The sequence below is a fragment of the Neofelis nebulosa genome, chromosome 2 (assembly GCF_028018385.1).
Source record: "Neofelis nebulosa isolate mNeoNeb1 chromosome 2, mNeoNeb1.pri, whole genome shotgun sequence".
NCBI classification, from domain to species: Eukaryota; Metazoa; Chordata; class Mammalia; order Carnivora; family Felidae; genus Neofelis; species Neofelis nebulosa.
This window is the reverse complement of record NC_080783.1, coordinates 6,464,317-6,490,317: the sequence shown is the minus strand read 5'-3', so window position 1 is coordinate 6,490,317 and position 26,001 is coordinate 6,464,317. Positions and strand designations below refer to the sequence as shown.

At 55.3% G+C, this 26,001-nt stretch overlaps 1 protein-coding gene and 1 long non-coding RNA gene across 3 annotated transcripts in view; one reads left to right on the top strand and one right to left on the bottom strand.

The window, feature by feature from the left end:
* MROH2A (maestro heat like repeat family member 2A) overlaps nt 1-26,001 on the top strand; it is a 45,436-nt gene that overhangs the window by 4,702 nt on the left and 14,733 nt on the right. The window contains 24 exon segments of the mRNA XM_058700597.1: nt 1,512-1,643; nt 1,935-2,097; nt 4,253-4,351; nt 5,130-5,281; nt 5,754-5,897; nt 8,322-8,414; nt 8,648-8,726; nt 8,873-8,986; nt 11,703-11,779; nt 12,726-12,845; nt 13,145-13,195; nt 13,198-13,257; nt 14,031-14,178; nt 14,945-14,985; nt 15,433-15,574; nt 15,760-15,812; nt 16,251-16,358; nt 19,573-19,671; nt 19,939-20,061; nt 21,075-21,227; nt 22,372-22,494; nt 23,428-23,507; nt 24,857-24,965; nt 25,769-25,864. Of these exon segments, the coding sequence (XP_058556580.1) occupies nt 1,512-1,643; nt 1,935-2,097; nt 4,253-4,351; nt 5,130-5,281; nt 5,754-5,897; nt 8,322-8,414; nt 8,648-8,726; nt 8,873-8,986; nt 11,703-11,779; nt 12,726-12,845; nt 13,145-13,195; nt 13,198-13,257; nt 14,031-14,178; nt 14,945-14,985; nt 15,433-15,574; nt 15,760-15,812; nt 16,251-16,358; nt 19,573-19,671; nt 19,939-20,061; nt 21,075-21,227; nt 22,372-22,494; nt 23,428-23,507; nt 24,857-24,965; nt 25,769-25,864 (2,559 nt within the window).
* LOC131495620 (uncharacterized) lies at nt 203-4,514 on the bottom strand. Of its 2 annotated transcripts, none has more exons than XR_009254030.1 (4): nt 4,317-4,514; nt 3,736-3,874; nt 2,393-3,560; nt 203-448 (listed from the first exon to the last, which is right to left on the bottom strand). It is a non-coding gene; the product is annotated as an uncharacterized LOC131495620 (long non-coding RNA). The 2 variants fall into 2 exon arrangements; XR_009254031.1 differs by having other exon boundaries at nt 2,398-3,560.

Here is a 26,001-nt window from a genome sequence, read left to right as displayed (position 1 = left end):
TCTGGAGCAGATTTCACTAGGTGAACATATAAGTTTGAGTGAATTTCTTCCTTCTTGAGGTGCCTTTTCCAAGGCCTCTGGGGCTGCTGGGAAGTGGCCGCCCTCCCAACAGAGAGGAGGCCCCTTTCCAAGGGCTTTGCGGGCCATGGCCCCCATGTCAACGGCCCACACTCATTCTGTAAGAGCAGCTGGTCAAGCCTGATTCAGTAAGGGTTATTTTAATCGCCATGGTCTGGGAATACGGTCTCTTTGTCCAATTCTACCTTAAACGGGGTCATTTAAGATGGCGATAAGGCTATCTAGGAATCAAAAGGGAGTGAGAGGCACATTTCTTGGCATCGAGTGCTCCCCCACCAGGGCGGACTGCGTTCTTGGGCTTTCAAGTGGGCCAGTGACAAGTGTGTGGAGAATCTGGGGCGCTGACCATGTGACTCTTGTCTTGCTGACTCTGCCGGACCGAGAACAGGGAAGAGAGAACAGATTTGCGGGCCACACCGCCAGGGCCAGTTGGATGAGTCGGACGGTGGGGGGAGGGGGGGGGGCGGGGGAGGGGAGGGCGGAGAAAGGTGTAGGGGGTGGAACCCGGTAGGGCCTGCCTCTTGGGTGGCTTGAGGACAACCGCCAGGTGGGGTATGACTCATTCTGGAACCAGTTGCAATGCGTGTGGGGTTCCCCACCCCTCTCCGCCACCGAGCGGTTCTCAAACACCAGTGGGGTATCCCACAGTTCAGCTCACTTCTGACCTACCCACCTGGAGACAGCACTGGATCCCATAGGTTAAGGGCTCAGTCCCACAAAGCTGCCCCCGCCCCCGCTTGTCCCCCGTGCCTCTGACCGACTGGCTGTCGAACTCCCTCCCTGGGTTTGATTGATTTGCTAGAGTGGGTCACACAACTCAGAGGAACAGACCGCTCGCCGGATTACTAGTCTATTATAAAAGGATCGAACTCAGGAATGGCCAGATGGAGGTGATGCAGAGGGGAAGCCACGGGGAACGGGTGCGGAGGTTCTGTGCTTTCTTGGGGTGCACCGCTCTCCCAGAATCCCCATGTGTTTGCCAGCCCGGAAGCTCGCTGAGCCCTGATCTGCGATCTACGGAGGCCTCATTACAGAGGCACCGCTGATTGAATCATTGGCTATGGTCAATGCATTCGGATTCCGGCCCCTCCCCCCACTCCAAGACTGAAAGTTACGACCCTCTAATGAAAGGGATGGTTCTCCTGGCAACCAGCCCCCATCCTTAGGTGCTTTCCAAGTCACCTCATTAAGGCAACAAAGGACTCTTTCAGGGCTCTCATCACTTAGGGAACTCCCAAGGGTTTTAGGAGCTCTGTGCCAGAAACCAGAAAGGGGACAAAGATCAAATACACATATCTTGCGAATCACGGGCATATGGGAGGAGGGCCAGTGGAGGGAGAAGATGGTGGGCTGTGTTGGGGGCAGGGCTGGGTCCATCCCAGGCGCCACAACCTAGTCCAGGATCTTCCCGCCCGCCCGTAATCGTTTCCCAGATTTCCACCCAGCGCAAAGTCAACATTTACAACATCCTCCAGGAGATCATCCAGCAGGAGGGGGAGCTAGAGGATCAGGGCGTCCAGAGGCTGGTCGCCATCGCCTCCAAGGAGATGAGGGAGAGCCTGGAGGTAGTGAAGCCCTGGGTCCATCGGTGCCCTGCCCCCCTCCCCTGCCAGCCCAGGGGCTGAGATGTTGGTGGCCTGGGGTGGATGCAGGATTTAGTTCTGCACGGAGAACATCATGTGCAAAGGCCCTGAGGCAGGGAGAGGCTTGGCTTCTCTGGTCCAGTGACCTTGGGGGGCGGGGGGGGGGCAAGAAGAGGCAGAGCCTGAGCTGGAGCAGGTGTGGGGCAGGAGGGTTTTCATGGCAGCCCAGCGGGTGGTGGAGACACACGTCCGTCCCTCCCCCGTCCCCTGCAGGTGGAGGGCTACGTGAAGGCAGAGGTGGCCAGCGACACCCTGGTGGCTTTGTCCCGCAACCACTTCAACTTGGTCATGTATGAGCTGCAGCACCACCTCAGGCCTCTCAACCTCACGGACGAATTCGTCATCGTCACCTTGGCGAAACTGGCCAATGGCAACGGTAGGCGCACGCGGGTCCTCAGCCCGGGGCGGCGGCGGGGTGGGGGGGGTGGGTGTCTGGCCCCGCAGGCCGGCCTGGCGCTCCCTCCCGGTCACTGCCTCTCTCTTCTCTGACCAGCCCCATTTCTCTCTTTTCTAGTTTTTACATTTTTTTAAGTTTTTCTTTTGAGTCCCGCATAATATCAGTTTCAGGAGGGTCATCCAGTCACCTGACGATTCCATGCATCGCCCAGTGCTCATCCCGACACAAGCTCTCCTTCATCCCTGTCTCCCGCTTCAACCATCCCCCCTCTTACCTTACCTTCCTCTGGCATTCCTTCTTTCCGTCTCCGCGTCTCCCTCAGCTGTCAAGATTCCGTGTTCCTGCCTCTCATTTCTGTCTCTTCATTCCTCTGCCGTTCTTTCTCCAGACCGCTCTCCCTCTCGGGCCCCGTTCTCTCGTGTTCTCATCTCTTTTCCTTCTTATCCCCTCCCCCCCTCCCCCATTCCACAAGCAGGTGCTGAGCTCCCGCTGCACAGTGGCAGTGAGTACAATGTGCTCGGTCCCGCCTCCATAAAGGACGGTAAACAAGTAAACAAGAAAATCGGCCATCATCATATGAGATGACATGTGGTGTGACGAGAACAGCCTGGTGGCTGTTTGAGATCAGGAGGGAGGGGACCTCACCTCTGTGGGGCCCTCACTGGGGTAGCGACATTTCAGCTGTGACCCGAAAGGACGAGACGATGGTGAAGAACCAGATGTGGGAGGGCGTTCTGCACGGAGAACGTCATGTGCCAAGGCCCTGAGGCAGGGAAAGGCTCGGCTTCTCTGAAGGACTGAGAGGTCACTGTGGCTGTCGTTAGGGGGAGGGCAGATGGTGGAAAGTAGGGTTGGAGAGACTGGCAGGGCCTGGTGGGTGTGGTAGAGTCTGGACCTTACTTGAGAGCCCTGGAAAGCTGCAGGGTTGCCTTGTGACCCGCAGGTTCCAGGAGGAACATTCTAGCTGTTGTGTGGGTGGAGAAGGGATGAGAGGTGTGTACGTGAGAGGCGATGGTGGCTGAGGCTGGGGCCAAGCTGGTGAGGGGTGCGCAGACGGGAGAGATGAACGAGGCTCCGACTGATGGGACTTGCTGATGAGTTCTGTGCTGGAGGTGAAGGAAAAAAAAGAGGAGCCAAGGAAGACTCCGAGCTTCAGGCGTGAGCAGCTGGCTGCCGGGCAGGTGCACTGAGTTCACATTCCTGTGGGACTTTCGAGGGGCGGGGTCAGGTGGCCAGCTGATGGGTGGATGCGGGGTCGAGTCCGAGGGCAGGTGTGGGGGGCCTTCCTCCCAGGGTCTTTGGCGTGTGGGTGGTGCTCAAAGCCGTCCACGCCCACAGATGCAGACAGAGGAGAGGAGGCGGGCAGAACCCAGCTCGGAGAAACCCGACGTCAGGAAGAGAGTTGGCAGGGAGACGGGGACAGGGTGGCGGTGCTGTGGAACCTGCGAGAAGGGCGGTGGCTCAGGAAGGGCCCGGGGGCCAGCGTGTCCCGTTTTGCAGGGGCTCTGGTCAGATGGGGCCGGGTGGGTGGAGAGAGTGAGGCGGGGGACAGGGGACTAGCTGCTCTGAGACGGCCGCTGGAGGGGCCAGGCTTGGAGGGGAGGGTGGCTCTGTCACCTGTTCCCTTTCCCCCAACAACGCCTCTTCTCTGCCCCCAGCGTCCCTCGGTTTCCTTCCTTTCTCTGCCCGCCTGTTGCCTTCTTCTGGTCTCTCTTTCTTGCTGCCTGTCTCCCTGTGTCTTTGTTCATCCAAGGACCTTGGTGGGACGTGTAAAGAGCCAGGCATCTATCCAGGAGCCACGCTCAGTCTCCCCTCCCTGACTTTCTGCTCTGCCCGCTCCTCCCTATGGTTCTGTCTCCTCCTCCTCCTCCTCCTCCTCCTCCTCCTCCTCCTCCTCCTCCTCCTCCTCCTTCTGTCTCCCTGTCCCCGGTCTCCTTCCTTTCCTGCTTCCTCCCCCTTCGCTTGTTTCGGGTTTGTTCCTTTCACCTCCCACTGACTTCCACACTTTATCCTGTGGCCTCAGCCGCACGCTGGGCCCCGTGGGGGCGGGAGGTGGCAGGAAGCGGGCTTGTCCTCTGCCCTGTCACTGCTGGCCCGCCCCCGACTCCCTGCCACCTCTCGTCCCGCTGCACAGTGTTTGAATTCATGCCATACATGGGCATCACCCTGGCCACCATATTCACGATGCTGAGGCTCACCAATGAAGCCAAGATGTGCCAGGTGATCTGCAGTGGTACGTGCCTGGTGGGGCCCGCCGGTGGGGCCCGGCCAGGGGGCTGGACGAGGGCCCCGGGCAAGCGGGTGGAGGGGTTTGCTGAACAGGAGGTAGGTTGCTCACTTATTCCCGAGCATTTGTCCAGTCTCCTGCTTCGTGTGGCCCCGATCGGCTCTCGGGGGGGGGGGGGGGGGGGGGACACAGGCAGTGGAACTGTGGCCGGTGCTTTCAAGGGAACACGGCTTAGCGGGAGGAAGTTGTCTCTGTGACTCGGTTTACCCGGCTCTGTTTCGAGCGTTTCAGGAGGACGACGGGATTTCACAGGAGAGGGAACCAGGGAACATGGCTCTATGTTGGGCCCGACCAGGGCTGGTCTCGGATGCTTTTTATGGTCTGATCTCCTTGCCCCAGGTTTTGATTTCTTAAGTGTTTCGGGGGGTCCCAAATCCCTGATACCTGAGAAGAATAAGATAAAATGTGCCCACTGCCCTCTGTGGGACAATCCTCGGGCTGTAAGGAGTCATATCCTACCCTTGACCCCTGTATGTGAATCTCAAGGACTGGGGTCTGGACACACCCGTAGGCTTAACACCCCCCCTCACACACAGGTAGAAAGCTGATAAAAATTGGAAGGCAGAGAGCACGGGCTGAAGAGAGGCATTTTCTAGGCTGTCTGAGGCCATCTCGCTCACCTGCTGGTTACAGAAGTGTGCCAACGCTTCTGGAGGGAGGTGGCCCGGGGAGACCTCGTCCGCTGCTGCCCCTCAGGGCTCACCGCCCCCACCCTGCTCCGTAGCCATGGAGACCTTCTGTGAGACGGTCCAGTTTTACCTGCGGCATCTGGAGGACAGTGTGTATCCTGTGATGACGGAAGATCAGTTTGCCATGAAGCTGTTCCCGATGTATCGCTATTTCGTGACCGTGTGGCTAAGGAACCACAACCCTGAGGTGAGAAGCACCCCTCTCAAGGGGGTCCTGTGGTCCCCCCCCGGTCCTGGCTCCCCAGCCTGTGTGGCTAAGGAGGGCTGAGAGACCACTGGGTCCAGCCTCGTTCTCAGAACCCGGAGAGACGGTGACCTGATCAATGGAGGAGCTGACCTGCACAGGCCCTGGGGCCCCGGGGGGCCTGGCTTGAGAAAGACCCCAGGAGTTGCTGGAGGAGGGTCCCTGTTACGGTGCGTTTTACCTAGAGGAGCTGTGCCGTAGGACCGTTTTACAAACGAGGAAACTCAGGCGCTCAGACAAGTTCTCCCAAGTGACAGAGCCGGGACTTGCAGGGACAGTCCGGGCTCGTCGCCTGCCCGTGGGGTCTTGGGTGGGGCCCCGACTACTCCCAAGGCCCTCTCTGTCATGTGCCCTGGACTCTCTGGATGGGGTGGCCTCACTGGGCCTCGCTGGGGCTCCCGGGCTCCTGTGGTAGGTGAAGCTGGGGGTCATCAAGTCCCTGAAGCCCATGCTGACCCTCCTCCTGCCCAACGACGACCTTCGGAATCAGTTGTACGACTACGTCCCCCTGCTGCTGGCGGAATACCGGGGCGGCCTGGAGGCCCTGTTCATCACGCAGGTGAGAGGCTGCAGGCTTGGCTCCTCTGGGTCCTGCGTCGGGAGGGGGAGTGTCACCTGAGTAGAAGCCGGGGCTCCGCACTCACTGGATTTTTTTTTTTTTTTTTAATTTTTTTTTTTTCAACGTTTTTTATTTATTTTTGGGACAGAGAGACAGAGCATGAACGGGGGAGGGGCAGAGAGAGAGAGGGAGACACAGAATCGGAAACAGGCTCCAGGCTCCGAGCCATCAGCCCAGAGCCCGACGCGGGGCTCGAACTCACGGACCGCGAGATCGTGACCCGGCTGAAGTCGGACGCTTAACCGACTGCGCCACCCAGGCGCCCCCTCACTGGATTTTTGAGAAACAAACACTGCTGTTCCAGGTGGAAGGGACGAGATCCCAAAGGGTCACGGAGGCTGCGGTGAGGTTGCGTGTTAGTTTCCTGGGGCTGCCGTAAGAGAACCGCAGGGTGGGCGGCTCCAAGTAACAGAAATGCAGCCGCACGGTTCCAGGGGCGCTCCTTCCGAAGGCCCTGGAGAGGAATCCTTTGGTTGCCTCTTCCGGCTTCCGGTGGCCCCACGCGTTGCTTGGCTGGTGGCTGCAGCCTTCCGTCGTCCCCCTCTCTTCACGTGGTCTCTTCTCCGTGTCCTCCCCTCTTCTTTTTTTTTTTTTTTTTTTTTTTAAATTTTTTTTCAATGTTTTTTATTTATTTTTGGGACAGAGAGAGACAGAGCATGAATGGGGGAGGGGCAGAGAGAGAGGGAGACACAGAATCGGAAACAGGCTCCAGGCTCCGAGCCATCAGCCCAGAGCCTGACGCAGGGCTCGAACTCACGGACCGCGAGATCGTGACCTGGCTGAAGTCGGACGCTTAACCGACTGCGCCACCCAGGCGCCCCTGTCCTCCCCTCTTCTTATAAGGACGCTAGTTGTTGGACTTCAGACCCATCTTAAACCCAGGATGGTTCATTTCATCTGAGGCCCTTACCTCATGACATCTGGAAAGGCTCATTTTCTTTTTTATTTTAATTTTGTTAATGTTTATTTTTGGGAGACAGAGACAGAGCACGAGCGGGGGACAGACAGAGAGAGAGAGAGGGAGACACAATCTGAAGCAGGCTCTGGGCTCTCAGCTGTCGGCACAGAGCCCGACGCGGGGCTCGAACTCACAAACCGTGAGACCATGACCTGAGCCGAAGCTGGACCCTTGACCGCCTGAGCCACCCAGGTGCCCCTGGAAAGCCTCATTTTCAAATAAAGTCACATTCTGAGGCTCCGGGTGCACATGAATTTTCGGGAGACCCTTTAACCCATGATAGCCCGTAACCTGTGTGGGATGGAGCCTTGGCAGGGTTCTGAGTGAAGGTGGGACCTGGGCTGTGTCACTCACCGACAGCAGAGGCGTGGTCCTCAGCTACAAAAGCAAAGAGCAGAAATTAATACGATAGATTTAGGGGGCCGTCCTTCGATCACTCTGGCTGAAGAATGAGATTCGCTGCCGGGTGGATAGGGGAGAAAGGGGAAGAGGGCCTTGAATGCCATGCTCAGGGGCTTAGCATAGCCGTTTCCAAGCATCACTGTGCCTGGGAATAGCTTGGGGGCTTGTTGACAATGCAGGATCGGATTCATCAAATCTCAGGCTGCATCAAATGCAGCCTGAGAGACTGCATTTCTTTCTTTTTCTTTCTTTTTTCTTTTTATGAAATTTATTGTCGAATTGGTTTCCATACAACACCCAGTGCTCATCCCAACAGGTGCCCTCCTCAATACCCATCACCCGCCCCCCATCAACCCTCAGCTTGTTCTCAGTATTTAAGAGTCTCTTATGGTTTGCCTCCTTCTCCCTCTGTAACTTTTTTTCGCCCTTCCCCTCCCCCATGATCTTCTGTTAAGTTTCTCGGGATCCACATAAGAGTGAAACCATATGGTATGTCTTTCTCTTTATGGCTTATTTCACTTAGCCTCACACTCTCCAGTTCCAACCACGTTGCTACAAAGCGCCATATTTCATTTTTTCTCATTGCCACGTAGTATTCCATTGTGTATATAAACCACAATTTCTTTATCCATTCATCAGTTGATGGACTTTTAGGCTCTTTCCATAATTTGGCTATTGTTGACAGTGCTGCTATAGACATTGGGGTACAGGTGCCCCTATGCATCAGTACTCCTGTATCCCCTGGGGAAATTCCTAGCAGTGCTACTGCTGGGTCATGGGGTAGGTCTATTTTTAATTTTTTGAGGAACCTCCACACTGTTTTCCAGAGCGGCTGCACCAGTTTGCATTCCCACCAATGGTACAAGAGGGTCCCCGTTTCTCCACATCCTCTGCGTTTCTCGCCAGCTCCCAGGGGGGATGCTGATACCGCCGGCTGATGGGCCCCTCTGAGCCACAAGAGTCCAGAGTTCACTGACCCTGAATCATCGGCCCGTTCATTGCAGGTCTTGAGGCAGATCCTGGAAACGTCCGTCACCACCAACACCCCCGTCCCCCAAATGCAACTACACACCATTTTCACGGAACTGCACATCCAGGTGAGGCCGCGAGCTTGGCGGGGCACCAGCATTCTCGGGGTGCTGCCATGGGGAGTGGGCGGTGGCAGGTGGTGTGGCTGTGGAGCCCCCATCTTGTTCATCTGGCTCCCGTATCCCACGGGGGCTGGGAGGCATTGGTTGCCCACGCAGCTCTGCCATGGCCGGGCTGCCCCGTACTTGCATCCCGCCTCTGCTTGTCATCTCACCACCCTCCCTGCACGCCCCCTCCCCAGGTGTGTGCCAAGGCTCCTGCCCAGCAGCAGTACAGCAGCCAAAACCTGGCGGAGATCGTACACTGCTTCATAGCCCTCGGTGAGGCTCCCCCAGGTCCCCTGTGAGCCTGATGGGGGGGGGGAGTCCCTGCCCCCCTGGGAGTCCCCGCCCCCCAGGGCTGCCTCCTCTGGCTCCATCTGTCTGGCCCAGGGGGCGTATGACTAAGGCAGTCTTCTCCCGTGCAGCCCAGTCCTACCCCAAGGAGCTGATGAAATTCTTCCTCGGCCAGATGGAGATGAGCCAAGAGGCTATCCGCGTGGGGACATTGACCCTGATTAGGGCAGTAGTGAGCGCAGCTGGTGAGCAGGACCAGGAGGTGGGGCGGGAGTCAGGGGAAGCGGGTCTCACACATATCTGGAACTCGGTCATTTCCTCTTTTGTTGACATCGCTGGCTGGGCCAAGGGGTCATGGCTGTCTGTTGCCTCGCATTTTCTGTGCTTGAACCTAACCAGCACTGTGACCCCCACCCCCAGCTGTGTCCGCAAACCCTGAATCCCGGCTTCCACCTGAGTCTGAATTTCCAACTTTTTTTTTTTTTAACGTTTATTCATTTCTTGATAGACAGAGCGTGAGTGGGGGAGGGGCAGAGAGAAGCAGGCTCTGGGCTCCGAGCTGTCAGCACAGCACAGAGCCCGACACGGGGCTCGAACTCACGGACCGTGAGATCATGACCTGAGCCGAAGTCGGACGCTTAACCAACCGACTGAGCCACCCAGGCACCCCTCCAACTTTTAATCTGAATCTTAGAACTACCCCCCCAAAACTAAATCAAAGGCTTTATGTAAGGCCTAGTTATGGCATGTAGGCATAGCCCTAAAGCCCCACTGTCCCAATGCCCAATCATAGTGGAAACTCCTGATTCTGAATCCCTAAGCCCAAACTAGAACCCTGGCCCTGTTATCAAAAGGGAAATACTCTCCCTAGCTGAGGCAGCAGCTCAGACAGTGCCTCTGTGTGAACTGGGATAAGACATCCCTTGCTGGGAGCACGTGGCCTGGCAGGTTCATGATTTGGTGAGAAGAGCATGGCCACTCCTGTTCAGTCCTTCAGCTGAGTGCCCTGTGCAGTGCACAGACTGGGCAACTTTATATGGAGCACGTTCTGCTGACAGTGAAACTTCCTCTTAAAAAAAAAATGCAGATTTATCTGATGGACAGAGATAATAATGACTAGAGTTGGCCTCACCATTTTTTTGTAAAAGGCCTGATAGTAAAAATACTTTCAGCTTTATAGGCCGTATGGTCTCTGTGACAGTTACTCAGCTGTGTAAAAGCAGTCATAAACTGCACAGTGGGGCTATGTTCCAATAAAACTTTATTTACAAAAATGGGCTTTGATCTGGATTTATCCTGTGGGTTATACTTTGCTAATCCCTGTGCTAGAAAAAAAAAAAAAAAAAGAAACTAGCTTCTTGTGTAAGTTGATAAAGCATTCTGGATGTTCAGTTGGTTAGGGACCAAAACTTGGGCTCAACAGTCCAGCTTCTTGACAATTGTCTGAAGGATATAATTGCCCGAAGGTAACTGGACAATGACGTTCATTACCACGTCGTACATACAAGCAAAACATTAGAAACAACCTAAATGTTTTTCTATAGGGAATTTCTGGAATGAAGAATAGTATATACACATAGTGGAATATTACTCAACCTTAAAGGATATAGTCAATCTGTATTTTTTCATGGGAAAGAAGCCCTCTCTGTATTAAGGGTGATAGTATGGTGTGGGGGGTAGGGTGTTACATGATCTTGATTACTTGCAAGAAATCTATATGCTTAGTTTTGCCTGAGTGAGTGTAGAAGGACACAAACTGTTGAGTGCTTACCTTTTAGTTTAATTTTGCAATGAACACACATTATTCTTAAAATCAGAAAAAAAGTTTCTATTTTGCAGATAAAAACTCAAAATTGGTACCTGCTCTCTTAGTGCCTGGTTGCCCGCTACTTGTCCACCAGCATTGACTTGTAGTAACATGTAGCCTTGTGTGTACTGTGAGCCCGAGCACCCGACTGCAATTCTGTCCACACTGGACCTCTCCGGAATCTTCTCATGGCTCTCTTACCTCTCTCTCTCTCTCTCTCTCTCTCTCTCTCTCTCTCTCTCCTCTCTCTCTCTCTCTCTCTTGTTTAAGTTGATTTATTTATTTTGGCAGGGGGAGGGGCAGAGAGAGAGGGAGAGAGAGAATCCCAAGCAGGCTCCATGCTGTCCGCACAGAGCTCACCGCGGGGCTCGACCCCACGACAGCGAGATCACGGCCTGAGCCGGTGTGAAGAGTCAGATGCTTAACCAACTGAGGCGCCCAGGCGCCCCTCTTTCTTACCTCTGTCAATCTTCCTTCTCCCCCAATCGGCTGTCCGCGATTCTATGACTAACAAACGCTTCCGAAGCACTTCTTGTGTGCCAAGCGCTGTCATTACTGCTCACAGAAGCTCTGTGAGAGAGGTACTGTTATTATCCACATTTTAAAGGTAGGGAAACGGAGGCACAGGGGGCTGAGGAATTCACCTGCGGTCACATAGCTACGTTGTGGCAGACACAGGGTCTGAACCCAGGCAGCCTGGTACCAGAGCCCGGGCTCTGCCCTGCTGTGCTTAACGGTCTATGCGCGCCCACCGTGTGCCTAGCCCACCGTGTGCCCACCTGAAGGTGCTAAAGTGATGGTAGGTGGGGCTCTCACCTCAAGGAGGGTCCGGCTGGGTTCCATGAGAATCGCAAAGCAGAGGCCAAGCTGTGAGGCATAAAAGCCATGCTCTCCCCTTGCACCGGGTGGGGTGGGACAGCCATTGAGAGGACAGGGAGGTGGCCAGCGAGGCCTCTGAGGGAGGCGGCCCCGAGCCGCGGTGGGAGTCGGAGGCTCTCAGGAGGCGTGACGTGGACAAGCCAGCTGATGCCTGGCTCCTGGTAGAAGGTGGGGGGCAGGCCTGCTGCTCTGGGGGTCTCGCTGGGAGTCCCGGGCATCGCCTCAGAGCCCAGCTCTGAGGCCGGTGGCCCTCCAGGCTGGTGTTCCTCTTTCAGAGCCCAGAATGAATGTCAGGACCATCTACCTGGCCATCCGGGTGGTCAAGACCACCCTCTCTGACACCCGCTTCAAGGTAACGGGGGCAGACACCCGGAAGGGGATGGGGCTCGGGGCACTCTGAGGGGGCGGCGGAGGGAAGTCCGGTGGGCGGCCTTCACTCCTCTCCAGCTCTGTGGGGAGGGCGGCCTGCTGGAGGCCCTTTGATGGAAAACCTAGCTTCCTGGCCAGCACCGAGTAGGGCTGGAGGAGTGGGAGGCCCACGGGAGCAGGACCACAGCTCTCCTCAAGGACCTGGAGTTGCCCAATGAAGGGGCCCAGCCAGCACCCTGGACAGAGGAGAGGCTGGGTGAATCCTGCGTCATCCAGAGCTGCGTGGCTGCCTGAGGGTTTTGTGTAGCCTTTACTGCATTTGAAGAAAGCAACTTGAAATTCGAAAGACACACACCTTGCACCCTCCAGATACAGGCCCCCAAAACCCCACAGTCCAGTCTCCACTGTAGCCACGGCCACCTTGGAATGTAGCTTCAGTTCTGGTCGTGGGTCCAGGAGGGCGAGGGTCTAGAGGGCCTGGGGGGGTGGGGTGGGATTTGGGCTGGAGATTTAGGCCGCGCTGTTCTCAAAATGTGGAGGCCGTCAAGGGAAGAGAGAACAGGTTTGTTCTGTGCTGCCCCCACATAGCGTTTTGCAAACGTGAGCCCAAGCCTGGGCGGGCCCAGGATTAGAGTCAGGCTGTCCCCTCCAGGGCTGCCTGAGAAGGGCATAGCCTGTCTAGAAGGGAGTGTGCTCCGTGTCTCTGGGAGGCTCAGATAGGGCTCCTGGGTGGGCCTGCTGCAGATGGGCGCCCCTGGACGAGGCAGGGGGTGGGGGGCAGAGTGGGTGGTAGCCCCTGAGGCTCCTTCCTGCGCAGAGCACCCCCAATTCCTGGCCGTCTCAGATCACGGGATTCGGCGTTAGATGCTGAGCCCTTCTCCCTTGGAGCCCATCCCAGTCCCCGGCTTGTCTGCTGCCCGTCCCCACAGGTAAGGATGGCTATTCTCCGCATCATCGGCCAGTTGGCTCTGTCTGGCTACCAGGACAGGATCAGAGGCTGGGGCCTGAAGTACGTGTCTGTGCAGCTGACTCTATCCACCTATAAACTGGTGAGTGGCCCTGATATGTAGACCATGGCGCAGCTGGGCCTTGGAAGCGGCTGCCGAAGCACTGAGGCAAGAATCCGCCCCGTGTATCTGTGCTCGAACCTGCGTGAGTCTGCGTTCATGACAGGCACAGAGACGCAGTGAGCTGTAGGTAAAGGTGTGAGCAGTCACGCCAGGCAGGGAATCCAGAAAACCCTGGAGACCCGGTTCCGGGGCGTGGAGCCTCACGGGGGTGAGGAGGCCACACTGAAGGCTGCAGGGCACCCGCCCGCGAGCAGGGACCCCTCTGTTCTGCCTTCCAGACAAATCGCCGGGAGAGCTTTTATCAGAGGGACCTGGAGGAGAAGATGGTCTCCACAAAGTCACCATGGACACCGTGCGGATCATAACCTCTTCCGTCAGTGGGATGACCAATGTGAGTGGTCACCCTGCAGCCGACAGCTTGACTTGTGTGGGTCCCACACCAGGCTCGGAGTGGAGGGGGCGGACAGGGCAATGACGCATGCCCAGAGCTCTGTGTTGTTTCTTCTCCCAGTCCCGCTGCCTGGGGGGCCCGGAGGGCCTCCATCTTCCCACCACCCGAGCTCTTGTCCTTGAAGGTCCAGTTCCAGAGCTGGGTCCTTGGTGGGAGCTTAGTCTCTCAGACACTAAGGCAGTGCTTGGCACGCAGAGGGCCTCAATAGGTATCCATTGACTTATTGCCAGAAATGTGTCTATTACCTTAAAGCCCCTGCAGCCCCGTGTGTGTGTGTGTGTGTGTGTAGATATGATTTTAATTGTTTAATTGCACAAGCATCCAGTGAGTTCCTAGCACGTGAAGACACGAAGGCTTATACTGCGAGGGCTCCGTGTAACCCCAAGAAGGTCACAAGCTTAAGAGGGAAACAAGGGTGTCAACTTTTCATTGCGATACAGTGTGATTTGGCAAAAAGTAGGAAAAAATTTACCATGATAGCATCAGGAGGGAATCCTTGTCCACTCCGTGAGACTCTGGGCTGGACGCTCCCTGGCCGGGGGCAGCTTATCTGAATAACAGAGAGAGTGAGAAGATTCACGGTGGCTACAGCCCAGGGAGCACCTGCTTAGAGCCAGTCCTGGACTCACAGGCCGGCACCATGGGGCGGGCCTGACGGATCTCGTGTGGCCACGGATGCCGCCGCCGATCCTGCCCCTCTGCCCCCAACCCAGGAGTTCTGGCTGCGGCTCCTGTGCTACATCATGGAGACAGATCACACCGAGGCCTTGACTCCCATCTGCATCAGTCTCACAAACCTGGCGGAACGCCAGCCGCACACCAAGGATGTGGAGGCCAGCGTGGCCAGCAAGAGCAGGCACGGTGGGCAGTGTCCCTGCGCTGGCTGGGGGGCTTGGGCGGGCCGGTCACTCCGTGTCTCCCAGTGTGTCCTCTCCCCGTTTTCCAGGAAGCGTCTAGGAGTCCAAACAGCCAGGCCAGAGGCCCTTAGCATATCTGAGGAGGGGTTGAAATGGAGCCAGCTTCCTTTGGCGGGTCATTCCTCACATCCCCTCCCCCTGCACCCCTCCCAGGACCTCACCCATGGAGGCTCAGGCTTTCTCCACATGTGACTTGTCTGGGTCCCATGGGAGTCGTCTGTAACCCCAGTGCAGCACTGTCCATGTCAGACTCTCCAAGAAGTGACTGGCCCCACCTAAGGGTGGAGTGACACTGCTCTTCCAAGGGGGCTGTTCTCGTGGGGCTGGGGCTTTGCTGGATGGGCGTTGCTGGTGGTGGGTGTGATTTTAGGAGCCCTTTAGGACCCAGGGACGGCAAATGGTGAAGGGTCTTCTTCATGACCTCCCCTGGGCTCTGGACTAGCCCCCCCACCCCCCCGATGTCTTCTAAGCCCCAGCGCAAAGCGCAATTCTCCCTTCTTCCGAGGATCAACCAATTAAAACGATGTTCTTTATGGACCTATCACTGGTCCCTGTGCCAACCCATCCTCTGTTCTGGGGGCAATGGGATGCTTCAGGAAAGTACCTTCTGGGGCAAAGCCCTTCTCAGGGGCACAGGGGCATGGGAGCATGGGGTGTGTCCCAGTATCAGCCGGGCAGCTTCAGCAGGGTCACATCTCCTTCTTCCTCAGTGGATCTGCCCGCGCCCCAGAAACTGCTAGCCCGTCTCCTGGTGAGTGGCTCACCCAGGCTGTGCCCTGGGCAGACTGAGGCCAGGGCCCGTGACATCTCTCTCTTGAAAGATCCCCCAAGGGAGGAGGGAGCTAGACACTTGGCAGGACAGAGCTTTCCGGGTCCCTTTGATTCCTCTTGGGTACATGTGGCAGGGGGTGTGTGCTCGGATGCCCAGGAACCTGGTGGGAACGTGCTCCCACATTCCTCTGCTCAGCCTCTGAGCAGCCCCAGCACATCCCCAGAGCACTGCCAAGGGCCCGCCTGCCCCTGGGGGCCTTGCACGCATGCGTTCTGCTCCTTATGTTGACTCTGGGCATTAACCCACGCTCTGCAGAAGCCTGGGGTGGGGAGAAAGCCCATGATCTTGCCCCTCTTCTTTCTGGGAACAAAGTGCCTGGGTGGGGGGCTGCCCTGCCCCACTGGCATCTGGGCGTCCCCCACCCAGGTGCTGATGTCATCCCCCTACAAGGGGGAGGGCCGTGGGATAGCCATGCTCAACCTCCTAAGGACCCTGAGCCAGAGCATCGTGCCCGCCATGGCTGACATGTGGGAGCTGGAGATCCCGCTGCTGGTCAAGTACCTGGAAGGTGAGGCGCCCGGGGGCCCCCTCCCCGCGTGCCTGCTGGCGTACTAATCACCTGGCTTGAAGTGGGGAGGGGACGACAGCATGTGCTGAGCCCATCCGTGGAGGGCTTTGAGTGCCTGACCCACGAAGGGGTCCCCAGAAGGGAACAGTGGGAGAAAGTAGCACATGTGGGCCTTCTTTCTGCAGAACATACTGAGTTTACTTGGAATCAGAAGACCTGGGAGGACAAGCTAATTCAGGTGAGGACATGATCCAGCTTGCTGAGGTCGGGCCGGGAGAAAGGGGAAGGGTGCGCGGGAGGGCCCTCGGCAGGGTCGGCATGGGGAGTTTAGGAGTCCTTGGAGGACACATTCTCCTTCTGTCCGAGAAGACTTGGGGAGCACCAGGCACGTCCACGGCTGTGTCTGCCAGCAGGGGAGAACAGAGAGCCTTCCAACTTGGGGAACTGTGTGTTCAGGAAAGCAGCACGGGGTGACCCTCCTCCCTCCAGCATCAAAGCCACAGCTGTTCCCCAGGCTCATGGGATCAGGGTTCGATGGGTCGAGCAGTCTGGAGATTGGGGAAGGGGGCCAGAGAGGGTGAGTCACCACTCAAGGTCACACAGCCCTCCCGCAGCCTGGGAGAGAACAGGACTGGGGTCCTTGGGCACTGCCCATCTACATCTTCTGTCTCCTCAGTTTCTGAGAAACTCCCTTAAGAAGACTCGAGGTTCCAACTGGAGCTTGCGTCTGAGCAAAGAGCTGAACAACCAGATCGAAAGCTTTGACAGCCCCTCCCTGGAGAAGGTTTGTCCTCACAGCGTCAAGACAGTTCAGACAGGGAGGGGACACCAGGGACAGTGGGATGGAGTCCCGCACTGTGGGTGAGCCCAGCTGTACCTGCAGCTGTCCACAGGGTTCTGGGAGGAGAGGTGGGTGGCTTAAGTCAGTGGGTTTTTGTTTCTTGCTTTGTGTTGTTTTTCTTTGAAAGCCTGCTTTGCTGAAGCTGGGGCCTCCTCTCCAGTCGCCATCTTCCCCACCCTTCATCTCACTTTCCACCTGAAGGGGTCTCCTAGCAGAGTCCAACAGGCAAGGGCTGAGATGTGTGAGCAGGTTTTGGGAAATAGTGAAAATGGTGAGGGTGACATTGAGCCACGGAAGCCTAAAGGGGTGGCTGAGTTCTAGCTTGGCTGTGAAGAAGATGAGGCCGGGAGGGGGACAAAGGAAGAAAGAGTGGGCAGGCTGGGTCTAGAGCTGGACTCCCAACTGTCCCCACCCCCACAGGTAGTTTGCCGGATGTTATTCCACACATCCGACTCATCCAGCTACTGGCTCATGACCACGTATGTGTATTTTGTTGTAAAAAGGTTTTTACAAAACTGTGAACATAGTTGAGAGAAATCAGAGAAGGTCTCAATCCACAGAAAGGATCCGTGTTCAGGCCTGGAAGATGAGATAGTTAAGATGGGACGCTCCCCAAATCTATCTACATGTTCATTGTGATTCCTGTCATAAACCCAGCTGGCTTTTCTTTTCTTTTTTCTTTCTTTCTTTCTTTCTTTCTTTCTTTCTTTCTTTCTTTCTTTCTTTCTTTCTTTCTTTCTTTCTTTCTTTTTCTCCTTTCTTTCTTTCTTTCTTTCCTTCTTTCCTTCTTCTTTCTTTCTTCAGAGATTGACAAGCTACTCCTAAAAGTCATGTGGGAATACAGGGGGCCCAGAATAGCCAACATAATTATGATTAAAAGAAAGACAAAAGCTGGAGGGCTCAAATGTTGCAATTTCAACACTTCTTACACACCACTGCAGTGAACAAGACAATGCAGTGCTGGCATAAGGATGGGCAGACAGAGTGAGGTAATAGAATCGAGAGTGTAGAAATAAACCTCACATTTACTGTCAACTGATTTTGGGCAAGGCCTCCTTAGATAGATACACTAAAGGCCCAAGTAATGACAGAAAAATAGATTAAGTCGGACATCATCAGAACTAAAAACTCTTATGTTGAAAATCAAACCATCAAGAAAGTGCAAAGACAGCCCCAAGAATGAAAGAAAATATTTTCAGATTAAGTTCTTATTAAGGGATTTGTATCTAGGATATATAAAGAACTCTTATAACTCAATAACAAAAAGACAGGCCAGTTTAGAAATGGGCGAATGATATGAACAGACATGTCTTCAAAGAAGGTACATGCAGAGTGAATAAGTACGTGAAAAAATGCTCGAGATTATTCCCATTAGGGAAAACACAAGTCAAAACCATAAGGACATACTACTTCACACCCACTAGGATGACTCTAAGAAAAAAGACAGACAACAAGAAGCATTGGTAAGAATGTGGAGAGATTTGAACACTCAAATATTGTTGGTATGAATGGAAAATGGGGCAGCGGCTCTGAAAACCTGTCTGTCATTTCCTTGAAATGTTAAATATAGGGTTACCATATGACCTAGGAATTCTACTCCTAGTTGTACATGCTCAGGAGAAGTGGAAACATACATCCGCACAAAAACTATACATAAATGTTCATAGTGTGATTCATACAGCCAACCACAGAAGCAACCCAAATGTCCACTAGTGGATGAAAGAAAAAACAAAACATGGTCTATCCATACAATGGAATGTTGTTCATCTATTAAAAGGAATGAAGTACTGATTTATGGTACAGAAAGGATGACCCTTGAAGACATTATGCTAAGTGACAGAAGCCAGTTGCAAAGGAATGCAAGTGACCACATATTATATGATCCTGTTTACTTGAAATGTCCAGAATAGGCATCTTTTTAGGGATGGAAAGTAGATCTGTGGTTTCCAGAAGCTGCAGGGAATGTCCAGCGATGCTAATGGGCAAGGGATTTTCTTTGGGGGGGAGGGTGACAAAAATGTTCTAAATTTAGATTGTGATGATAGTTACCCAACTTTGTGAATATACCGTTAAATTTGTAAACCTTAAATGGGTTGATTTTATGGTATGTGGATTATATCTCAATGAGGATGTCTGAGAAAAGGTTTTACAGGTGTCAGCCAAAAATTATGTTTATCCAAATAGATAGCCTTTGTAGGGGAGTATGTAAAATAACAAAAAACAAGTGTATCTTACAGATAGTCTTCTATAGCTAAACATAAATTTGCAGGTGTAAGGTCTTATCTGATGTCAATTTAAGGGCAGATATCCTTTTTATTAAAAAATTTTTTTAATGTTTATTTATTTTTGAGAGAGATAGACAGAGCATGAGTGGGGGAGGGGCAGAGCGAGAGGGAGACACAGAATCTGAAGCAGGCTTCAGGCTCTGAGCTGTCGGCACAGAGCCCAAGCCGGGGCTCGAACCCACGGACTGCGAGATCATGACCTGAGCCGAATTCAGATGCTTAACCGACTGAGTGCCCCAGATGCCCCAGACCAGGCTTGATTTTATATCCTGGTTGTACCCCTCCCCACCTGGTTTTTCATCTCCCCAAACAGCAACTGCATTTACAGTCTAGAGATGCTGTGTGGGTTAAATGAAATAATGCATGTTTGTTTTTGTTATTTTTCCAAGTACACACACAAAACTCTTACAAATAAAAGAGAAAACAGGAGAAATGAGCCAACAAGACAGGGGGAAAGAATACAGACAGGGATTCAGGGACTGGATCGTGAGAATGTGCAAAGGTGATCAGCATGGCTAATAACCAAAGAAATGCAAGAAAACGTGGATGGTCTGCCTCTCACTGGTAACGTCCTGTGTGACAGAGGAATGTGGGGAAATCGGTGTTCTTAGATTGGTTAGTGTGAGTTGAAACTGGTTCGACTTCCATAGGAGGGAAATTTGGTCCCCACTGTTTATAATACGCTTGCCCGCAAACAGTCCGACGCTCCAGAATAACCTCGATGTTTATTTCAAAGAATGTACGAAATGCATAGATATCTGTGCATTAGAGAAAGAAGTCTAGAGTGTTACGTAGGGAACTCTCCACGGCAGTAACCCCTGGAGGGTGGAGTAGAGAGGCTCGAAGCTCCCTCTGTTCCTGTGCCTTTCCAGGGCTTTCTGTATCGGGCCCTGGGTTTCACACTGGCCACAGGCCTGGAGGCCGACAAGGTAGAGGCATTGCTGCTGGATGGCAACGACTTTGACAGGGAGGTGAGGGTGCCCTGCGGCCCCACCCCCATCCACCAGACCCCTCTGGTCCCTCAGGGATATGGGCACATGCGTGAAAGCTTGTGTGTGCATGAGCATGCATGCATATGTGTACTGGTGTGTGTGTGTGTGTGTCTGTGTGTCTGTGTGTGGACCTGTGTGTGCATAGGGGCGTCCATGCGTGTGCTTGTGTGTGTGTGTACGTGTGGGGGGCTCCTCCTCTGGCCGCTGCCCGCTGCCCTCATCCCCGCTGGCTGTGTCTGCCCGCAGGGCGTGATTCTGTGCTTTGGCCTGTGTGCCCGTGGCCAGGTGAAGACAGTGCTGAATGTGCTCCATGACTTTGAGGAGAGGATCCAGGAGTCGGAACAGTCCTGGCAGATCGGGGCTTGGCGGGTAAGGCACCCTCGCTCCACAGTCAAGTCTCTGGGGGTCGCATAGACCGGTGCTTTCAGCACCAGCCAAGGTACCTGCTAGATCTCAGTAGCAAACTCCCCCCGGTGTCACCTGTCCCCGAAATGACTGAGATCCGGAGGCCTCCCCCCAACAAAGCTTTTCAGGGTGCGTCCTTTCAGGGCCCAGATATTACAAAGGAGCGCTAGCCCACCGTGGGCTCCGCAGAGCAGCACTGGGTGCTGATGGGAATTCAGAGTCCCAGGCCTCACCCACACCCACTGGACCTGAAGAGGCTGCTCAGGTAGCACTCAGTGTAGGTACTTTCCACGGGTCAATGGCACTGGGGTGCAGGGCGATCATGCCCGCCGTCATATAGAAGAGAGCACTGAAGCTTGTCCAAAAGCATGCAGACGGCCACTGAGCCGAGAAGTCAGGAGCCAGGCCAAGGCAGCCTGTGGGCCGACCGCTCGAAGGGGCCCCTCTGCCGCAGGGTCACAGGTTGGCTGAGGCCCCAGTGGGCTACCGTCCAGAGTCACCGATGCCTCAGGCTTTGGCCTTGACCCAGGACCCTCGCCCCGGGCGTCTGGTAGTTTGGATGGAGACAATCAGGAGCATCCCAGGCTCCTGCCCCAGCTTCTCCACAAAGCGGGATCTGAGACGTGGACTCGTATCTGAGGCCTGGCAGGGCACGGGCAGCCCTGCGCACCCTCCGTGGTGGGTTCGGTGGCCTGTAGCACCTCATCCCGGCATCACGACAGCCCCTGGCCCAGAGCAGGGCCTGGCAAGGAGTAGGAGCTCAGTAAGGTGTGTTGAACGGATGAGTGAATGAATGAGCGTTTCAAGATATCAGTGGAAGCGGCTTCTGCTGACTCGGTGGCTCCTTTGGTCATGTGACTGGAGACTGTCCACATGCAGCTGGGGTGGCCAGTTGAACCCCGACACCCCCCTCTCCTCCCCTCCCCCCCCCCCCCCCCCCCCGCCGGTGATTCTTCCTCTTCTGGCTGGGCTCGCAGAAGGACCATCCCTGGAGGCGGGAGACGGTGAAGGGCGCCCTCATGGTCATGTACAGCTGCGTGGCCTCGTACTGCCACCCCCAGATGCTCCTCACCCACGTGGACACCCCCATCACCGCTAAGATCATTCACCACTTCTCCAGCAGCTGCCAGGTAACCCCGGGAGGCCGCACCCCCCACCCAGAGCCGGGCTGGCAGAGAGCCACCTGCCTTGTAATCCGAGCACCCCGCCCCCCACCCCAAGTAGGCACCAGGAGTCTCACCTGACACCCAGCTTTGGGGAAGCTCATTTTTTCAAACTGGGTGTTCTCGGCTCCAGGGGGAGGTGGGGGACAGCCTTCCCCACCGCAGTGCCAAGTGGGTGGTTATGGGTCCCGGAAGTCACGGGACAGGTGCCCCCTCTTCCCGGCCTCGCTCTCTCCCTCAGCCCTCGCCTCTGCCCCCTCCCCTCCCGGCATCTGACCCAAGACAAGGAGTGGGGTCTTCAGGGATGTAGAGAGGCTCGCTACTTTCTTGGAATGGCAAGGAGGGGGAAGCACAGAAGGGAGCAAAAGCTATTTCGTTATTGTTTCTGAAGTTGTGGCAAGATACGCATAACAGACAATTTGCCATCGTCATCATTTTTAAGGTGTGCAGTTGGGGGGCGTTAAGTACATTCACATCATTGTGCAGCCGAGTCCACCAGCCCTCTCCAGAGTTCTTTGTCCTGTAAAACGGCCACTCTGGGCCCGCTGAACACATGCCCACATCCCCTCTCCCCAGCCCCTGGCAACGCCCGTCCCACTCTCCGTCTCTCTGAAGCGACACCCACAAGCGTCGCGTTTGACTGGGATCTCACACACAGGTTGCCTTTTTGTGGCTGGCTTATCTCACTTAGCCTCAGGTCCTCAAGGCTCGCCCATGCCGTAAAGGCGAAAACGATTTTTATCTCAATTTTACGCTGTCTCTTGGGCGACACGCAGGGCACGGTGCCCCTGGCCGGTGAATGGTGTGAGCTGACCGGCATTGCTGTTCTTAGGGGGGTTGAGGGAGGTGGCGTTTTCCGAACGCTGTGCCTTGTCCGGCACCTGGCTGGCACCCTGGCCTTGTGGCAGAAGCTCGGGCAAGGCGGCCGAGGGACAGAACGAGGCCTGCCATCTCTCAGGGTGCCCTTGACTCTGCCTGTTACTTGGCGCAGAGGAAGCAGTGCCCTCATGCCGTGGCGGGGTCCTTATGAGAGCTGTGGCTTGGGCAGCCTGAGTCTTTGGGCTCACTCCTGACGTGCTGCCTCCTTTCCTTCTTCTTGGTCTGGGTGCAGGACATCTGTCTCAAAATGGCCTTCCTGAAGAGTGTGGTGCAGGTCACCGATGCCATCGGGAACATCAAGGAGCTGGAGGACTTTGAATTTGCCCAAAAGATGAGCCTCACTGGCATTATAATAGTAAGTCGGGTGAGAGGCGTCCTTGCTCCCGGGTGGTTTTGGGGTCTGACTGCTGACCGGCTTCTCCTCGCTCAGAGGTTTTCAGAGTCCCCAGGGGCATCTGAGGGACAAGGGGGCCGTGGGGGTCACTGAAGCCCCTTCCCGTCTCAGTTCCGCTCCCAGCCAACCGTAGGAGTTCCGAGTACAATATCTGTCTATCTGACAAAGGGTTTGATGGCCAGGGAGCCTGTGGTGCCCGGAAGCGGCTGGTTCAAGGCCGGGAGACAGAGGGCCCCCGGGTCTGCCCCGTGGTGGCCCCGTGTGTTTCTCCACAGGGGGGACCTAGATTCGGCCGCAGGCAGGTCTTAAAGCTCTTTTTTTTGCACAGCACTTCAGTAAGATCTAGAAAATGTCAACTGCCTAAAGGCAAGAAGCCACGACAGAGGCTGATAGAGTTGTGGGAGCCACAGCCCTTCAGCCCCAGACCTCCCCACTCCCTCACGATGCCCTGGGCCCCTGGAAAGCACCGCAGCTGCTTTGGAAGCTGTGCCCGAGGGAAGTGACATGGGGTGGAACAGGAGGCCCCGAGAAGGAAATGAGCACGCCCGCTCCCGCTCTGGGCCGGCAGCGATCCGTGTGTCATTTCACGCTAGCCGGGCACTGTTTTACACGTGACGGCTCAGGCGGGGGAGGCAGTTTGCCCAGGGACGCATGGCGAGCAGGTGGCGGGCCTGAGCGAGAAGCTCCGGTCTGTCTGGAGCCCCCCTGCTTCTCACACCAGATTTTGCTGCCTCCCTGAAAATGCTAAAAGGCCACGTGATCCTGAAAAGAGCGAATGTGGTATGGGTGTCTGCACCCCACAAAGTGCCAGGCCTTGGACACTAGCCCCCCACACTCACTGTCCTCTCTGGTGGGCTCTGGGTGGCTCATTCACCACCCTGCTGTGCCGGGCAGGCCACCATCAAGGCGGAACCCACCGACAGCCTGGTTTCTCCTGTGCGGACCATGGCGATAGAGGCCCTCGCGCACCTGAGGTGAGCTGGGCCCCTGTTCCGGCCCGGTGTCTCCGTGGGGAGAGGCAAAGTCCAAGACCACCCCTCAGTGTTCCTTGGGGGGCCACACCCACTTTGCCTCCCTGCCTCTGCAGCAGGGGTCTCGGGCAGCAGCCCTGGGGCGCTGGGCCATCTAGTTGGGTTGGGTGGGGTCAAGGAATTCATTTATTGATACGGTACTGATGCAGTTAACACAAAGTAATATAATACCTGAGGTTTGCCCTCCTGGAGCCGTCCGTTCATTGGTGGGGAAGTAGGGAAGAAGAAGAAATTATGGAACATCAGTGGTTAGAGTGGCCGGGTGGTCTCTGGGAATTCTGCACCCGTCGGGGCAGATGCACTGTTTAGTCTCATAACCACCTGTTGCCTGAAGAGGCAGCACGTAGGCAGATTTGAAATAAATTTCACATACATGTCTTTGGGGACTCAGAGGTAAGATGAACACATGCAGAAGGAATCATGGGTCAGAGCTGAGTATTTGTGGGTGAACAGCAATAACAAAAAAAAAAAAAAAATCTGAGGCCAGAAGAAGAAAGGGCTATGAACAAGAGGCAATTCTGTTGATACAACAGGGGAGATCAGAAGGCATTGGCATCTGGCTTTTGACCTGGGCTTACACAAAAGAAGACGATCTGGGTAGGAGCTGGAGGTCCCGGCAGGGTGAAACATAGGACCCCTTTGGGGGGCAGTAGTTTAAAGTTAAAATGGCATGGCGGCTCCCAACCAGGGAGGCACAATAGAGCCAGCTGGGGACCTGTGAACAATACCGATATCCTGGCCCCACCTCAGACCTTTAAATAAGGATCCCTAGAGCCTGGTTGTGGCCCTTGGGTACCTCAGAGCTTCTCCAAGTAATGCTAGTGAGCACCTAGGCTTGGGAACTATTGATGAAGGGGTAGGAGAAGGGCGCCCATCGGGCAGCCAGCTACCACCCCTGAGAATTCACTAAAGCTCAGCCGGTTTCTGCTGCCGATTACGCTTGAAAGCCCTTGGGCCAGGGCCAGCCTCTGAGGCAGAGTCCACGGTCAAGGCCAGGGAGTAGCGGTGGAATATTTCTGAGCAGGAGAGGGAGAGGCTGAGAGCAGGCAACAAGAAAGAGAGCTGGCCTTGGGTCCCCGCGTCTCCCCATCGATCGCAGACACAGTCACTGGATACTGGCGACCGGGTGAAGCCAGGGCACCTGGGGAGGGACGCATGCCTGCACCCTCAACCGAGGAAGCTGGTCTCTCCCTCATTCTGTGACATGCCTCTGCACCCTGGACTGAGCAGTGGGGCGGCTGGGTCTCAGTCCCCCTCTGACCACCCTTCTTGTCCACTTCTTCTTCCCTTAGCAGTCTGAAGCCTTTCTACTCCACAGAGGAAAACAATGAACTGATGGATATCAGTGTTCACTCTGTCATTTCTCTTCAACCCCCACTAGAGGACAATGAGTCCATTCAGGTAGGTCCCTCTGGGCCACCTCATTTTCTGGGTCAGGTCTTAGAAGTTTCCAATAACTTGGGCAGTGCTGAGAGCCCACCATCCTCAAGCACCTGTGAGTGCAGCAAAGTGCAGTAGGCTCGATTAGTGAGTATAAAGTAATGCTAGCTGCTGTAACAGCTAAACCCTGAGATCTCCATGATTTAACAAGAAGATTTATTTCACACTCAAGTCAAGTCCAGCCGGCAGTGGGGGTGGAGAGGGAGCTGCTGCGTGCAGTTATTCAGGAACCGAGGCTGGCAGAGGCCCCACTCTCTTCCATGCGTGGCCCAAGGTCTCCGTGGGTACTGACATCCGGTAGAGGAAGAGAGAACGAGAAAGGGTGTCGAGGACGTATGAGCCACCCTGCCCGCTTCTCATTGGCCAGAACTCAGTCACATGGCTATGCCTAGATGCAAGGGGTGCTGGGAAACGTAGTTCCTGACTGGATGGCTGTTTCCCAGCAACAAGGTGGAGAAGGAGGACAAATCTTTTGTGGACGGGTAGCCATTTCTGCCTCAAAGTCCTGGTCCTGGACGGGGAGTCAGAAGAACTGGATTCTGGGAGTTCAGTTTCCTCCTTTGGAAAATGGGTTCCTCTTCAGAGGTGGTCTTGTGTGTCACATGAGAATTTGGGTGTAAAGAACCCAGTCTAAGCAGAGATAAAGGGGTGGTTTTCAGATCATTTCATACTTCCCAGCCCTGGCACGGGTCCTTGCAGAGTCCTGGTGGGTGGCTGTGCACACTCCCTCATTGCTGCCCAGTGCTCTCCTCTCTTGGCCATAGACCCTGTACGCAAATGCGCTTCAGGCCCTGGAACACCTGATGGAGGGCCTCATGCAGAGGCAGCTGGACCCCAAAGGGCTGCAGGAAATGGTGCACGTGAGTTCCTTGGCGGAGGGCCAAGAGCCAGGGATGGCCACGCCCCCCAGAAAGCTGGTCTGAGGGCTAGGTTCTATGGAAAACAGGGGTATGTGTTAAAAATTGTTTCGGTGGGGCGCCTGGGTGGCGCAGTCGGT